The sequence below is a fragment of the Trachinotus anak genome, unplaced genomic scaffold (genome assembly GCF_046630095.1).
Source record: "Trachinotus anak isolate AG129_WGS33_773 ecotype Australia unplaced genomic scaffold, CSIRO_AGI_Tana_v1 ptg000010l, whole genome shotgun sequence".
NCBI lineage: Eukaryota > Metazoa > Chordata > Actinopteri > Carangiformes > Carangidae > Trachinotus > Trachinotus anak.
In genome coordinates, this window is record NW_027273861.1 from 17,530,063 (window position 1) to 17,546,466 (window position 16,404).

Consider the following 16,404-nt stretch of genomic DNA (forward strand, 5'->3'; position numbering starts at 1 on the left):
ATTTCTAATTTATGGCAAAAGGTGTTAACAACCAGATTCTAAGCTGACTCGCAATGATTACAAAAAAAGGTCTTCTATCCAACATCTATTTTTCTGATGCCGGTGGCAACTTTAGATGTACTGCTACACACACACACACCTACACACACACCTACACACACACCTACACCTACACACACACACACACACACACACACACACACACACACACACACACACACACACACACCTTTCCCTTTCTATGATGAGCATGTTACAGCTTTTTTTTTCTTCCCTTTTTCCCCTTTCGTCATTGCTTGATTTTGTAATTATATTTAAGTGTCAACTACATGTATAGAACCCACACAGCTTCTTAATTTGTCTAATAATCTAATATTAACATTGTCCAGGTGCTTTCATGATTTATTTGGGTGACTGGTTGTAACAGACGGGAAGCAAGCTAATCAGATCTGCTCTCTTGCAGTGAGAGTGCATTAATAACTGTCACAATCACATTTCATGTGGCAAAACCCATCTATAATTTGTTTAGCTAAGCTGTATTCCTGCATCTTTTGCTGACCTTTCATTATGTGTGTTGCGTCCTAGGGGGAGCAAGCTTTATCAACCTCTGTCACTCATACCATAATAAATCTGAGGTATGGACATAGCATCATAGAAAACATTGATCAGTTGAGTAAAAGCCTTGTGCATTTTTGTGACCTTTTTAAGTAAATATTTCTAATACTACTGCATATGACCAGTAAATAGCTTTAGTGGTACAACAGCAACATTACTGAAGTCTCAAAGTCAGGGTGAATGAGATTTATATCCTTTTACAAAATAATAATAATAATAATAATAATGGCTTTTTGTTGAATTCAAATGTCTAAAGCGGGCTGAATGTGTTTGCAATCTCTTTATTATTTCTCTTCTTATCTCCTCTTTTTTTGAAAGTATTGCAATTCATCCTGATGTTTGTAAGTCCATAACACATTAAGAGGATATTTAAGTATGGCTTGAAATACAGACGTCATTGCTTCACTGCTTTTTCAGATGAAGCAAATGCTGGATATCGATTTTCTTTTTTCTTTTTTTTCTCCCCCCCAACTGAGTTCTTCCATTTTGTAGCGATTAAAGGTAATTGGTCTATTTTTTTCACTTTAAAAAGGTTGAAAAGGCCTTAACTTAAACTATTTAGAAAAGCAACAGCAAAGTTTTCTCAAGTGGTGCCTCAAGCTACTGTAGTTATCTATTGATTTCAAAATTTATCACACGGTCTCAATGTGTCAAAAGCTATTCAACTTTTGATAGGCTGGTTGATACATTTTTATTCTTATAATGGATATAGACAGTATGTTGTGCTTTTTTGGATAGAAGAATTTTGTCCAAACTCACAACCTACATATTGGTCGGGTCAAGCCAGTTTTATTTATGTTGCTCAAAATCACTGATTTTGTCTCTGAGGGCCCTATGATGTTGTCAGCATCCAAGCATGGATTGAAGGGAATCATCAGACTACTAGAACAGAATAAACTCTATCCGTGTAGGTTAAATTGAAAGGCAATCTAGATCTAGATGATTGCCATTTGTGATCTTGTTAAATCCTCATGTAGTGGTTGAGCTGAGCTTCTAATTCCAAACAGACCAGTAGAGATTATGCTTTGAGAACATGACACTTTATCGATTTACAAGTTGAATACAAGAAAAAAAAAAAAACAGACAGTGTTTTCAGGCCTTTATTGTGGGCATCTATTGGTTCAGAAGAGACGGAGGGTTAACTCAAATCCTAGTAATACATGTTTATGGGACATTGTGCATATTTAGGCAACTGTCTCTAAAGTTGAATGTAGACAGAAAGATGTGAACATCTTGACCACCTTCTATACTTTCATGAACTTTTGATGGGTCACTAAAAGGTAGCTGTAGCTCTTACAACAGTATATTCGGTTTGTCCATTTTCTACCTTGTGGTATATTTATCCTTTTACTTGGCCTGATTTATCTGGTCGAGTTAAGTGAAATCAAATAGCAAGTGGAAGCTGGTGTCTTTACTAAAGCTGTCACTGTAAAAGGCCTTTCATTTTGCTTATAAACCATCAATTCTAAGTGCAGCTAGGCATTATATCCTTCTCAGACGTCGTCTCTCACTGTGTGTGTATTTCACTGTCTCAAGTTGAAATGATTGGCTCTGTAGCATCACATGACCAGTGCTGTAAAGGCTAGAAAAGTTGTGTCAGTTAAAATAGGAAATGCAATTTACTGGTCACCTGTTAGTGTTAGACTTTGTTCTTTTTTTTTGACTGAGTCACTCCTTCTGGCTGTTTGAGGCAGATCAAACCCTACATTTAACTTCAAAGGCACCGAGTAGCCTTACCTATCAAATAATCTGACAGGCCCAGTCAATGTTATCAGTGCCAGCTTTCACAAGAAAATTATCAGATTACATTCTTGGCAAAAAACAGATTACGTTAACCACATACCAGTTTTTCTCCCTCTGCTTTCAAATTAAATATCTCTGTAGTAACACATGACAACCCACAACACAGCTAAATGTTTCTAGCAACTGTAAAACATAACATATTGCAGGAGGGTTATCTTGAAAGGATTCATGTTTTCTTTCTTTTTGTTGAAATCTGGACACCACCTCATGGCTGCTTGGGGGGTCACCCAGGTGTTACCAGTCACTCATTGAGAGTGGAGAGCAAAAACATTGCCGTATCAAAAGTGAAGAAGTGTTTTCACTGTACTCAAGCATCTTATTTTCCCAGGGAGGTGGGGGCATAAAGACTTGAACAATTTTTTGAGACATAAATCAAACACCTGCCTTTCATATTCACACTCTTTCACTCTTCTTTTCCTCTACTTTCCTATTGAGCGAAAATAACAGTGAGCCAATATATCGGAGGATGAATGCAGCCGTGGCATTGAGATGAATGTTTTAATGGTATTGAGTTCTTGGCACTTTGTACCAAGTTGTACAAATGGAACAAATCACGTCATCCATCGCTTAAATCTTTTAGCATTCATATTATTGTGTGCAATTTCAGCATAGTTTGTAAAAGCATCCTGCACACATTTGTACCACATTAAAAAAAAAAAAGTTATGATTAAATAAAAAAACTATTTAAAACCAGCTGGTTTAACATTCTCTAAACTGTTAAGTATTAATATCATAATTCAAGGTATTATTGCTGGCTGTATCCTTCTTTTCCCCCCTTTTTATAGTTCACATTTTATATGATAGGAAAGGGTAAGATGAAGCCCATGCTCTTGTCCTCAGTTCCTTAAGCCTCAATTTTTCTCTCTTTCTGTGTCTCTCCTCAGGACCCCTGAGCAGTGTCCCAGCGTGGTGTCTCTGCTGTCAGAGAGCTACAACCCTCATGTCCGCTGTGGTGCTGCCATGGCTCTGGGCATCTGCTGCGCTGGGACAGGCAACAAGGTGAGTGCTTCCTCTTTAATCCTCCTCCCCCCTTCTTTTTAGCTTAGTTACCTTACCTTACCTTTCTTTCTCATGGTGTTGAGCTGCCTTTATTGCAACTCAAAGTGTCTCACGATGAAAGTTTACCAGGAAAGCACAGAACTGGTGCTGAGCTTTTAATTTCAACTATGTCAGGAACTCCAGAGTTTTGTCAACAGTCCACAGCTTCAAATTCATACCACACAAAGAAAGGTGAAATCAAATTAATGACCTTTGTATAATTGCCTATTTCAAATAAAGCAGTGGTTCTCTAGGTGGTTGAGGTACATAAATAATACCTGGCCACAATTTTAGAATTTATGTTCGTTATTTTTCCTGCTCCCATTAAAAATGTGATACAGCTGTATGGAAAAACCACAAAAATATACTCAACCCTGTTTTTGCTAGCAATCTCAGTTCCAAGATGTAAATAATGAATTCTTATTTAATGAAATGTCTGCACAAGAGCATACTCCTGGAATCAGTAGAATTAATATTACTCATAAGGCTGTGGGCCAGAAATGCTTAAATAGCTTTTTTTTTTTTTTTTTTTTATCCACAAAAGCAGCATTGGCCCTGCTGTCCTCATTTATCCTGTGTGCGTTCTTTGTCACATTGCTTAATATGTGCATCACTGATGCAAGATTACCTATTCTGCACAAACTCCTGTGGCATAAGTACAAACTTACTTTCTTTAGCCCCTGCACAAGTGGCTGAGAAAAGGTTGTTACTTTTCTCTTGTCAGATGAAATGATGCCATCAGAAGAAATACTGCAGTACAAAAACTTTTTTCATGAAATGGGTGTGAGACTGGCTCAAACACAAGTTGTAATTATCCCTAGATAATCCTACAAGACTATTGCTGTGTCTCAATTTGCATTCTTCCATACTCAAACTCGCATCAAAAAAGTTGAGTGTAAAAAAGTGGGCACTTGACACCTTCAACGGTCTCTATCTTGGCTACATAGTGAAAGGGGAGGCGCCACCACTGTATTTTCAAACTTATGAAAACAGTGATTGAGGAAGGAGGACACGTCATCGACTCGTCTGTGTTGATGGAGGCTTAGTTTCCATGTCGCATAACACGGGGCACACACAGGGAAGTTACATTTAAGTAAACTTAATTCATATCACGTCAATCACAGGTTGCGATTATTCATTTCCAGTGAATGCATCAAGGCAGTGTTTGACATAGGACAGCACTACTCTGTTGAAATTCACGCACTATGCCAGTGAGTATACTGTTTACACATGTGTGTGTGTACAGACTGAAATATCAAGAATTGTGACACATCATATGATTTGCTTTTGAAGCTGACCTACCTCCAAAGCAATTTTCAAATCCTTTACCCCTAAGTGCTTAAGCCACCACCTGGATTAATTTATATCGTGACAATGTAAAATAAACAGCTATTTTACTTTTAATCTACTGACGATTGCAATAATTCACATTGAGGGTCAGCACAGAGGAACTCATAAATTGTGGGAAGTTCTTGAAACATTTGCTAGTAAAATGGCCTAAATTGGCACAAAGTCACCAGGCTGTATCTTGTTGTTGTGTTTGGGTTCATTGGAGAAAGAAAAAGAAAGTGAAAGAGACAGAAGTCGTGGGTGCTGCCAGTTGCTGAGTTGTTTAACTGTGTGGGTTGGGTGAGTCTCAGGTGGCATAGCCCAAGTAGAGTCATGGCTCATTGCACCCTGAGCCTTGGGGTACCAAAGTGAATGTTTTGGACCAGATCAGACAGGCACTCTACAGAGCTGGTCACCTCCAAAGCTCCACTGCTTGGGTTTCTCTGCAATAAGACCTCAAGCACATAAGGTCCTTAGTGAGAGTAATGATGTTGTGGCAGGAGAAGTGGGTCACCTATTTAGGTTGAGCATATTCCTTTTCCATCATTTGTACACCTTGGCCTTTGGATATTTTTACTAGACTAGTGTTCCTCATCTGTTGTATACGTTAAAGAAAAATCTGCACAGGAAAGCTGTTTTGGCCTTTTCTGTAGTCAGTTTGTTTATGCTGATTTTGTGCCATAATGAAAATCTTACATACAGTCTAGCTTGTTTGGTGAATTGGATGGAAACATTTTTCACCAGTGTAAATTTTATGTTAAACACCAAACGGACTCACAGGAACCGTTTCAGTACGCTGTCATGTGATACAGTTTTATAAATATGTATTGAAATGGAAATTATGTGGTGGTAAAGTGTGTTCTGCACTGTTCCATTTATTTACATAAGCCTCTAGCCAGTTTTCAGCAGTGCTGAATTGAAACCTATGAAAAGACTCAACTCTCAGTGAGGCACAAGTCTGCAGAAAACAGTCCACAACTGTACATGGATTAAGAGGATCTTAAGCAACCACATTTTGTGTCGACCTGCTCTGCTGATTGGGCCTGACAGTAAATACCCTCAATTAAACCCCCTGACAACCTATCAGGAACAGGATGTGGTTGACTGGTGTTGGCTTTACACTCTTGACTTATCATCCCTGTGCGTCAAGAGCACTGATGAAACATGGTTTATTTTACCTCCACTGTCATCATCCTAGTTTGTTTCTTTTTCCTCGGTGGAGCTGACGCCTCCTTTTGAGTCTAGTGGTGTGAGTTACAGCCATTACTGCTCAGTGAGAACAGAGGAAAGAGCAAAATTACAAGAGAAAAGAGTAGGTGGTCCTCACTCCTTCATTCACAGCGATCATGGGAGGAAATTGAAGAAGGCAGGGCTTGTCGTAACTGTTGTTACTGTTGTCCCAGGCAACCAGATATGGATGACACTAATGTCATTAATTCGCATGGTCTGGTTGCCTCTGTTGATAATCCCTTTCCCCTATTTAACCAAACAGAAGTGCCCCTGTTGCTCTGATCTGCTCTGTTGGAGTGGCAAAATATAAAATGTAAAAGCAGATTTAACATAGGTTGTAAAAGTATACAAAACAAAAACTGTTGTTAACCATTCATTGTTAGAATTTTTAACTTAACTCTCCACTTCTTCACAAATTGTTTGATTTCCTCCTTAAGGTGTTTATGAGAGATGAAAACAAATGAACCATTCTTCATATCAGTTTTTCACCATGCAATATGAAACATCTCAGTTTACAACAGAAAATGGGGCCATTTTGCCTCAAGCAAACAAATGATAGTTTTCAGCCTGGCAAGCAGTTCTAAAACTTACTGTTGGGCTGTGCAGGGTTTGGCATTAAGATATCCTTCTATACTACAGACTAAACTAGAAAGACAGCCCTACATCCCACTTCCTACTCTCTCATTGTAGTCAGGGGATGATCATCATTTACTTATTTATCTCACAAAGGTTTTTCCAACTGATGACCCATTGATAAAACATGCTTCCTTTTATGTTTAGATAATCTATGTCTGTTCGCCTTCATGCGGGTTTTTAGATGACATGGTTTCTATTGTGGCACTGTAGGCCTGCAATTACTCTAGATCTTTGTCTAAAGTTAATTCTTGAGTAATGTAAATTCAGAAGCAATGTACACCTGGCCAGTGAAATTGCCTTGCCTGCCTTATAATCTGAAAACTTGTGCCAAGTGCACAGCTCTCCTTTTTGCTTTCTGTTTCTAGTCCTAATTTACAGCAAAGATGCCAAATGAAAACTGCAGAGAGAACTATAGAAGATCAATTTCTTTATCCACTTCATCATCAAGGAACTCAGCCTTATCCTTTCTTAAAATACCTACATGGGAAAATCATTTGATTAAATTTTATCAGCTTTTTTGTCTGTGTGGCAACAACTTTTCACTTCATATGATCAGCTTCATTGCTACTTTTGGCAGTAAATTTTGATTATTCAAAAGCACCAAAATGATTGGGCAGCTTGTAAATAAGTTTACTGAACATGCATTTACATTTGAGTAACATTACCTTCTTCTGTAATGCCTTTCCCTCCACAGGAGGCCATCAATCTGCTGGAGCCCATGACCAATGACCCAGTAAATTATGTGAGACAGGGTGCCCTTATTGCCTCGGCCCTCATCATGATCCAACAGACTGAAGTCACCTGTCCAAAGGTATGTGTGACGTGCATTTTGTTGATTGAGACTTGTTTGATTTGCTTCTCAGTTACCATAATGAAATTTGGTTTATAGCCAGCAGTGGTCACAGATTTGATCAAAGATTTAGTCTAGTGTATACCTATGAAAATACCAGAGGAATTTCATTTTGCATGTGACCCAGTTTATGAAAAAGGTATGAGGTACAAACCAGTACTATCTTGTTTTTTTTTTTTTTTGTCCTGGCGGCATGTTGGTTATCTGCAAAATAAACAAACCTGTCTCTGTGACTCAGAAAGTGATGCTTAGCACCATCAGACCAGAGCTTTTGCTGAGTAAAGAGTGAGGGGAAAGAAAGGGGAAAGGTTTGACTAACAGCAGAAAGCGTCAGAATTGTGAAGACAGGAGCACAGTTTGTGTCATGGAGAACCAGCGAGTGACTAGTGCAGGCATAACGGCACACACTCACACTTGGAAGTGCCTCACACTTTGTCATAGAGGGTTAAGATATGCCAGACAGAATTTCAAAGACTCCTCATCTGCACAAAAAAATTCATTAGAGCTCAAGGTGGTATGCAGGATTGTGCAATAGACCTTTTTTTTTTCTTTTCAAACTGTGGAACATCAGGAGGTATTGCATCCATGACTGTTTATTTCAAAGTGTTGGTCTTTGTAATTTCTACCTCTGTTTAGTAGTTGTAGACAGTAGTCTTACATCTCTGGTTTGAGGGTGGTAAATGGGCCCATTTGACTGATAACTACCCAGCACAGTGTTTACTCACAGGTTGCTTTCATAGGTACTACACCATCGCCATGGGTGTAGCATTGGTGATGTGGCTGTGTCACAATGTTGGGCTGTGCAAATTTGACAAATTGCATCACACATTTAAACATATAACTTCCCCTTTTATTTGGAGACCCCCTGACAACGTGGCACAGACTGACTTGGCGTTAAAAAAAAATTCCAACCATACACACTTTCTGCAGTTTTTTTTAAAACATAAGGAAATTCTTAAACTTTAATTGCATTCAAAATATAAAGTCACACTAAAAGGCAAGGTCTACTTAGTACAGTTGTGTAAGGATTCCTCAGAGTCAAGGTTTACAGTCTGCTTTTTTATGGGCTTTACGTTAACATGTTCTCCATCCCCTCCATTATTTTAGGTGAACCAGTTCAGGCAGCTTTATGCAAAGGTGATCAACGACAAGCATGATGATGTTATGGCCAAGTTCGGCGCCATCTTGGCCCAGGGAATCCTCGATGCAGGTTAGTCTCCGAACAGAAACAAGACACATTTACCTGTTTATACAGACTGGTAGTTGGAAATATGGTCTGATAACTGGGAAGACACTGGTTGGATCTCTTCAGTAGGCATGATATCATCGTCTGTCACTGAGCAAGAGACCAAACTAGTATGTGGTCCCACTGCCTGTCCCTGTGCTTCCACTCCGTATTGGAATACAAAAAGACCCGCATTTTTTATTACACTGTAAAACAAGTGAACTGCTCTAACTGTAATAAGGGGTTTGTGGTTTTGTGTGTCTGTGTGTGTGTCTCTTTGAGTTCCTTATGCTCACGCAAACACAGCGTTACCATCTTTGGCTGACCACCCGTGCAGTGTCTCTGGAACAGATCATGCTAAGGTGCATTAGCGCCTGGCGATCCTACCTCAGCTCTGCTCAGCTCATATGGCCTGTTGGTCTCCCCCTGGTGATTACTGTTACTGTCTGATAGTCATTGTGTTTGTGTGTCTGTGCGGCTGTTTGTGGACACAAGCATGCATGGTGTTTGTGTGTGTGTGTGTGTGTGTGGGGTCCCAGAGAGCTGCACATCATCACATGGAGTGCTGCACACTCACATACACAGAGAGCACACCCATATTCTCATGTATACACAAACCTTGAATGCAGGCAGAAGCAGAAACCCATTTTCTAGCACCAACACCAGACCCTGTGTGCTAAGCCAGAAAGAAACCAGCTCTGTTTACACATTGGTGTCTAAATACACTTTCAGGTGTTGCAACCTTGTGTAATTTGCAGCACCTGACAGGCTTCTCAAATAATTATCTGAAGTATTTTCATTACAACTTGAAGGGATACGTGCAGCATAGGTGTTTTTGCAAGGTTGTGACTCATGAATGTTTTTCAGCACCCATAAAATTGCCTCTTCAATGACTCCGCCCCTCCTGCAGCACTATTTGATGGTTATTTGGTTCTGAGCAGATTAGCCATCTTGATGACAGGCAGGACATCAATCATATATCAAATCAGGCACATTAACCGCAATTAACTCAGGCCAACATGCCAAGATAACCCAGTGTGAGACCATCCAGACAAACCCTGACCACTGGTGTCATTTTTCAGACTGTAGATGCACTCCCAGCTCTCCCTCCTGCTGTCCATGGCACACTTCAGCTCTCAGTTCCTACCCATGTTTTCAGTACAGTTCAGTGCGTAGCTTACCGCTTAAATACATTTGAGCAGAAAACAAACCACTCCTGTTTTGAATGCAGTGTGAATGTTTTAGTATTCTGGTTCTTGTAAGGGGTTAGGAGCATTTGAGGTGCAGATGTAATTGTATTTAATTTGATGGGCGGAAGCCATTAGAGAGCAGTTTCATGATCTCTGGTGCTCATTACAAAGGAAATGTCAGTCTCTTCGCTCACTCTCTCACACTCTGTATCCATGTTTCTCTCTCATCATTGCATGTCCAGCCCCCATTTATAGACAGTCCTTCGCTAATTGATACAGTCCATTAATTAGCTTTCATTAGTGATTTCTCTCTCATCTGTTTAGTGAAACATGACCCTATGTTTCATCTTTTGAAGCCAAAAGAACATGCAGGCTGGTTGTTGATATAGTCACATTACACCTTTGAGGAATTGATGCTACCCCTGTGCCTCCCTCAGCAACTCCTTGGAATGAAAATTGGCCCACCAAAATAAGACTTGGCAAAAACAGTGGCTGGGGGTAACCTGTTAGTCAAGTGCTCTCAACCTCTTCTCAAGTTTTTAAGAGACTCTTAAGCGCCCGGTTGTAGTCCAGCAAGCAGACCTCATGACTCATTCTGGCCAACGTTCAGTTTGTCTGACTGGCACAGTTTCAAAACTGCTTCAGATGTCAAGATAAGGCCCCATTATCAAATCATTTTTGGTGACCTCAGAAAAGAGTGGGTGCAAAGCAAAACAATAGCAGATGATTAAACTGGTATTGTTGAGGCTGATTTCATTTTTAATCGGAATGGCTACTCCCTAGTCCCCCTTGCCCTTTTTAAAGGAAAGATTTCTTTTCATCCCTATAGACATGAAAGATTGATCATAGATGTTATCTTCTCTTCCTCCTCCTCCCTCTGTCTTCCTTTTTCAGTTCCTCCCTTCTGTTTGTCCCAGAAAGACCCAGGGAGGTCTCTTACTCTTTTGTACTGATTCAAGGGGCGCTTGACTCCTATTTATCACAGTCTTTTTAGACAGCTCCACTCTCCCACATAAATTGACGTAAGTTCTTATTTGGCTAAAAGCATACTTCCACCATGAGTGTTGACAGTGAGGAGTTAACTATTGTTTTTGTTTTTATAAAAACTCACATAGATAAACGTACTTGCAAGATATTTTTTGGTAAAATGATTAACCAAATTCCAATCTAACATCTGTATCCTGAAACACTGATCCAGTTATTCCAAAGGATGCCTTTTTATTTTTCTGGAATGATTAGAGATAAATGCGAGCTGCTTTAAAATTACTAATTTATATTATTTATGTATTGATATCAATAGAGTGGCCATAACACTTGAAACACTTCTCAGTATACCATAATACAATAGCACAAACTGCAGCCTTAAAAATTACCATACAGTTGAACTAATGCCTCTCTAAAACAGTTTCAACAAAGCTGAACATTAAAACCTTCATGGTAGCTCTTATTGCAGGATTGTTGTGTTAGACTGCATTCATTTTGGCAAGTTGCACCTAATAAACTGGTATGCTTTGTTCTAACCACAAGACTTCTTGACCTTGGTGCAGAGTCTAAATAAACATGAATTAAAATCAGATTTACTCTCTTTGGGGAAAAAGAACTTTTGGCAAAAATCAAGCAAAGGGGAGCTCTGTATCATCTGCAACTTCTTCACCACAGCTGTGAAAGGCATCTGTTATTTCTGGGACAGCTGACACACCTCTTGTGATCTAGATAAACTATTAATCTCCTGTGTAGCTTAAATCGAGTGATAATGAATAGAGGCTATTTTTTAAATTTAAATGCAGGATGTTGTAGACAATGCATTCCTGTGTTTAATTGGCATGCCAGTATGTGTCTGTAATTTAACTTCTGCCTTGGGATTAGTAGATCAGACATGTTGAAGCCAAAAGACAATCTTTACAGGGTGGTGACCATCCTGGTCTACAATCTCATTAAGCTCCAAATCCCTCATCGCACAATTTTTGTGCCAAGTGGCAAACAGTTCGTTTTGTTATCAGTGATGATTGTCACATCAAAGAAGAAACTGTTTTAACCATTATTTTTTTAGATGATGATTTCCACTGGGGCTCTCATGTATGCCCTAGCAATTATTTCACCCACAGCTCACATGTGATCAAACTGAAAAGTAAAAATTAAAAGCACATTTTCTCCCTATGGTGAAACTCAGCAGTATGTATTATCTTTTATATCAGGGATACATACTGCTTGAGGTCTGCACCTTTTCAACAGCTTTCTATACAAAACCCTGCAATTTGTCAAAATTCAGTTGTTAGTGCATAATGCAGCAGCAAATCTGTTGTGTCACAAAGGTAACACTACTGCATAGCGTCTCTAAACTGGGTGCTAGCAAGTTTTACAATTAAAGATTTTACTGATTGACTGGCTCATTTGTATCTTGAAATGCGCTTAATATATTTTGATCACCATCACCACATTTTGGCACCAGCATTGTGGATCATTTTGTGTATACTAAATAAGTTCAATTAAATTCAATTTAATTTCAGGTATATAGCACCAAATCATAAAATACATTATCTCAAGGCCTTAGAATATTATCAAGAGAAACCCAACAGTTCCCATGGTGAGCAAGCCCTTGCCAGCAGTCGAGAGAAAAAACTTGATTGGTTGGGAAAGATTCATTTGCTCATTTTCTGTTGCAGTTATTGGAATAGTAGAGGTTATGTGATTGCACTGAAACAAGGACACATCTCTTTTTTTTATATATAAAAAAAAAACCAAAAACAAAAAACAAACTTTGACTCTACTAGCAAATCTGGCAGTGGATAACCATGAAATATAGGGCCATTGTAGAGTTTCATGTTGCAACTGACCAACATCACATAGCTCTATCTAAACTTCCTCCTTTCTGTTATCCAGGTGGACGTAACGTGACCATCTCTCTGCAGTCCAGGACGGGTCACACTCACATGCCATCGGTGGTCGGTCTGCTGGTCTTCACCCAGTTCTGGTTCTGGTTCCCGCTCTCCCACTTCCTGTCATTGGCCTTCACACCAACTGCTATAATCGGCCTCAACAAGGACCTCAAGGTACTGAAGTGTCTGGACTTATTGTGATAGATTTGTCAGAAGGAAGGTGTGTGTGTGTGTGTGTGTGTGTGTGTGTGTGTGTGAAAGCACCATAAAACCTGACCTTTTTTCCAACAAGATCATTTTCATTTTCAGAGCTTCAAAATATCAAGCTCAAAGTCCCATAGAATGTCTGCAGAACTACAGCAAATAGTCCTTCATGTATTAAAGTCTTATGTGGGGAAGTTTATGACAAGCGCTCAGCAGAGGCAAGCCTCTACATCATGCTTTATTTTCAGATATGGCACACGTCAGAACCAATTATCCTACGTATACTGTACATTTGTCACAGAGCAGCAATTAATACATAATATGTATGTATATCGTATAAACTATGTTTTGTAAATGCTACAATTGACCTGAGAGGTAAAAATGTAGCTGCTAAATTTGGCTGGTGAATTTGTATTTGGCACTTGCCTTTGGTGTGGAAAATATTTAGCTTCTTGTCTTGATAACAGTTGTCACCAGCAGCCTATCCATAACGACGACGCCCTGACTGTGGGCTTGTTCTGGCCCCCAGCCACTCGCACACTGATGCCAAGGGATCAGTGTGACATATTAGGGTCTTAAACTGGCATAAGCTGGGCATTATCTCTTTATTACAACCCGAATCAGCAGCACCTGACACCAGGGACACACGTGTATTGTGCATCCCCAATTTAACGAGGTACTGGAGCATGTACTTGGTGTAAAGCCCAACATGAATACACCAGGGACAGTGTGCAGAAGGAAGGAAGGGAGTGGGGTGCAGCAGGGTTTAAAAAGAGCTTGTGCTGCATCCTGCCAAGGCTCGTCAGCACCTGTTTAACTACACAGCACAAGCCTTCACAGGCTTTACCTGTCACTACCAGAAAAAGAACATCCTTGTCATTTACCAATTGTTCAAAAAACATGTACCTTAGCTTTCAGACACTTGCTACAGTAAAAGAGATCCCTTTGCTGCTGTTCAGCCTCCATAATGAAGTGAAACAGCTGAGTTATGAGAGAATATAAAATAAGATGTTCCCCTGATCACACATGGTGTTGTACTCCTTCTTTGTTGGACCATGGAGACAGTTTAAATCATTTAGTTTCAGTGAACTGTTATAATTTGAAGGTTCACAGTAAACAGAAGGCACCTGGTGTTGCTGTGGCTGGAAATCTTCTTTTCATGTTTGTCTAGGTAAAGTTGACATAGCCCTTTTTCATTTTTACAGAAGGGTTAGCAGAAAATCTAACCTCTTTTGCCTAGTTAGTTAACTAGTTAAACTGCAAATTTAACTTAAAAAACTAAGCCAGTGTGTTTCCAGTTCAACCCTTCCTTTATCACTTTGACACTTTAACACAGTGAAATATGTAATCAATTTCCCTTACTTTTCTTATGAAGCAATTGCAGGAACATGAAATGTCAAGTTTTGTCTAGACATGCCATGCTATTCCATATCAAGACAAAATGTTAATCACTGCCCCACTGTCAAAATGTTATTCCTTTCCTTGAGTTATTGCTCTGTGGTTGCAGCAGATTTAGGTAGGCAGGTAAAACTGTGTAAAGAGGAAGACTGAAGCAAAAACCAGTTGGAAAGATGATACTAGAGGACAGTAAACACAAGCTCAGACGATACAATATTGAATGAACATGAATGAAGCCCCTTTGTTATGTAATGAAAACAGACTGTGTGCCCAGAATAACTAGCACTTAGCTAACTAGCACTTACTATGCACTTGTGGTGCATTTCTTTACCCGATGTCCTTGCACTTGCAAATAGATTTAGCATTAGAAGAATAATCCACAATTATTTTGATAATCAGTTAATCATCCTTCACACAAATGTGACAAACGTTTCCCAGTTTCAGCTTCTCAGTAGTGAAGGTTTGTTGCTATTCTCTGTTTTATATGCTAATACACTAAACATTTTTGAAGATGTCACCATGGTGATGGGCAGTTTTCACTTTTTTAAAGGATGAACTGGGTAAAATAATCAGCAGATTAATTGATAATGAAAGTCATCCTTAATTTTAGCCCTAGTTAATATGTTGATGTTTAGCAGGTATAATTTTTACACTGTTTACCATCCTAGTTCAGACATTTTACTTCAGAAGACAAAAAATCAGTGGGTTACCAAAGTCATCAGGATTTATTTGTGTGACTTATTTAAGGGCTAGACCTGAAAGGATGTTAGAGGTCTGTCCCCTCTAAATTGAATCTCGCAATGATCACAGCCAGGTTGTGTAAAGTTACAGAACATCTATCAAAAAGTATGACCATCATTTTGTCGTCCTGTCCAGATGCCCAAGGTGCAGTACCGATCAAACTGTAAGCCCTCCACCTTCGCTTACCCACCAGCCCTGGAGGTTCCCAAGGAGAAAGAGAAGGAGAAGGTGAGAACTGAGGCGCCACAACAGATCAGCTTGTTTTGCTTTGCTTTTGCTGAAATTATTAGTTGAAGAAAGTTGATCTTGCTTCATATTGATTTGTGAATAATTCTCAACCCTCCCTGTCAGACTCATCATTTCCCTGCCCATTGTGTTTATTATTGTAGCATCTCTGGCCTATTTTTCTCAGCTTCACTTCACAATCATAGATGCTGTTGAAGAAAGTAATGAAAGACCAAGCAGCGTTTATTTTGTGGTTGACTAGTTTTGTACATTTTAAGCCATGTTTGTAGAAGGTCTGAGTGTCTATTGTATTGTCTTACATTGTGGAAATGTCTCTGCTCTCTCTCTGCATGGCAGGTATCCACTGCTGTTCTCTCCATCACAGCCAAAGCCAAGAAGAAGGAGAAGGAAAAGAAAGAAAAGGAGGAGGAGAAGATGGAAGTGGTGAGTGGAAACCCTCTTCTCTCTCAGTCCTAATGATCCTATTTTATTTCCTTATTTGTTTTCTTTCCATTTGAAAAAGTTTGTAAAATGTTTGCATTTCAAAGTCATTAATATTATTTTGTTTGTGTCCCAAAAAATGTTTATTTCACGTTGCATGCCACAGCATTGTTTTCTCACCATATGCCTTTTCTTGAGTGCAAAAAAATCACTCAGTACCTTCTAGTATGCAGATAAAATCACAATCTGAATACCTAATGGGGTATCATATCCAAGTCCATGCACTTTATGTAGTCTATTCATGTTCTTCGACACCATACACACACACACACACACACACACACACACACACACACACACACACACACACACACACACACACACACACACGGCTTTCTTTATTTCACTTCCCAAAATCTTTCTTAATCTTTTCACTCTCCCACGCCCAGTGTTCAGACAGACTATGTCGGTCCAGGCAGTGTAACTTTCACTGGGATTTTCTCTGGGCGTTAGCAGCGTGTTTGATCTACTCTGCCACGCTACATCTCAGCTCTGGTGTGAAGAGAGGAGCCTGGAAATGTCCAGCCTGCTCACATCTCAGGC

General features: G+C 39.5%; 1 protein-coding gene across 1 annotated transcript in view; it reads left to right on the forward strand.

Moving 5' to 3' along the window:
• Nucleotides 1-16,404, forward strand: part of psmd1 (proteasome 26S subunit, non-ATPase 1) — a 39,667-nt gene that overhangs the window by 18,467 nt on the left and 4,796 nt on the right. The window contains exons 17-22 of the mRNA XM_071488025.1: nucleotides 3,303-3,417; nucleotides 7,346-7,462; nucleotides 8,609-8,711; nucleotides 12,797-12,966; nucleotides 15,271-15,363; nucleotides 15,718-15,804. Of these exons, the coding sequence (XP_071344126.1) occupies nucleotides 3,303-3,417; nucleotides 7,346-7,462; nucleotides 8,609-8,711; nucleotides 12,797-12,966; nucleotides 15,271-15,363; nucleotides 15,718-15,804 (685 nt within the window). The remainder of the gene's footprint in view (nucleotides 1-3,302; nucleotides 3,418-7,345; nucleotides 7,463-8,608; nucleotides 8,712-12,796; nucleotides 12,967-15,270; nucleotides 15,364-15,717; nucleotides 15,805-16,404) is intronic.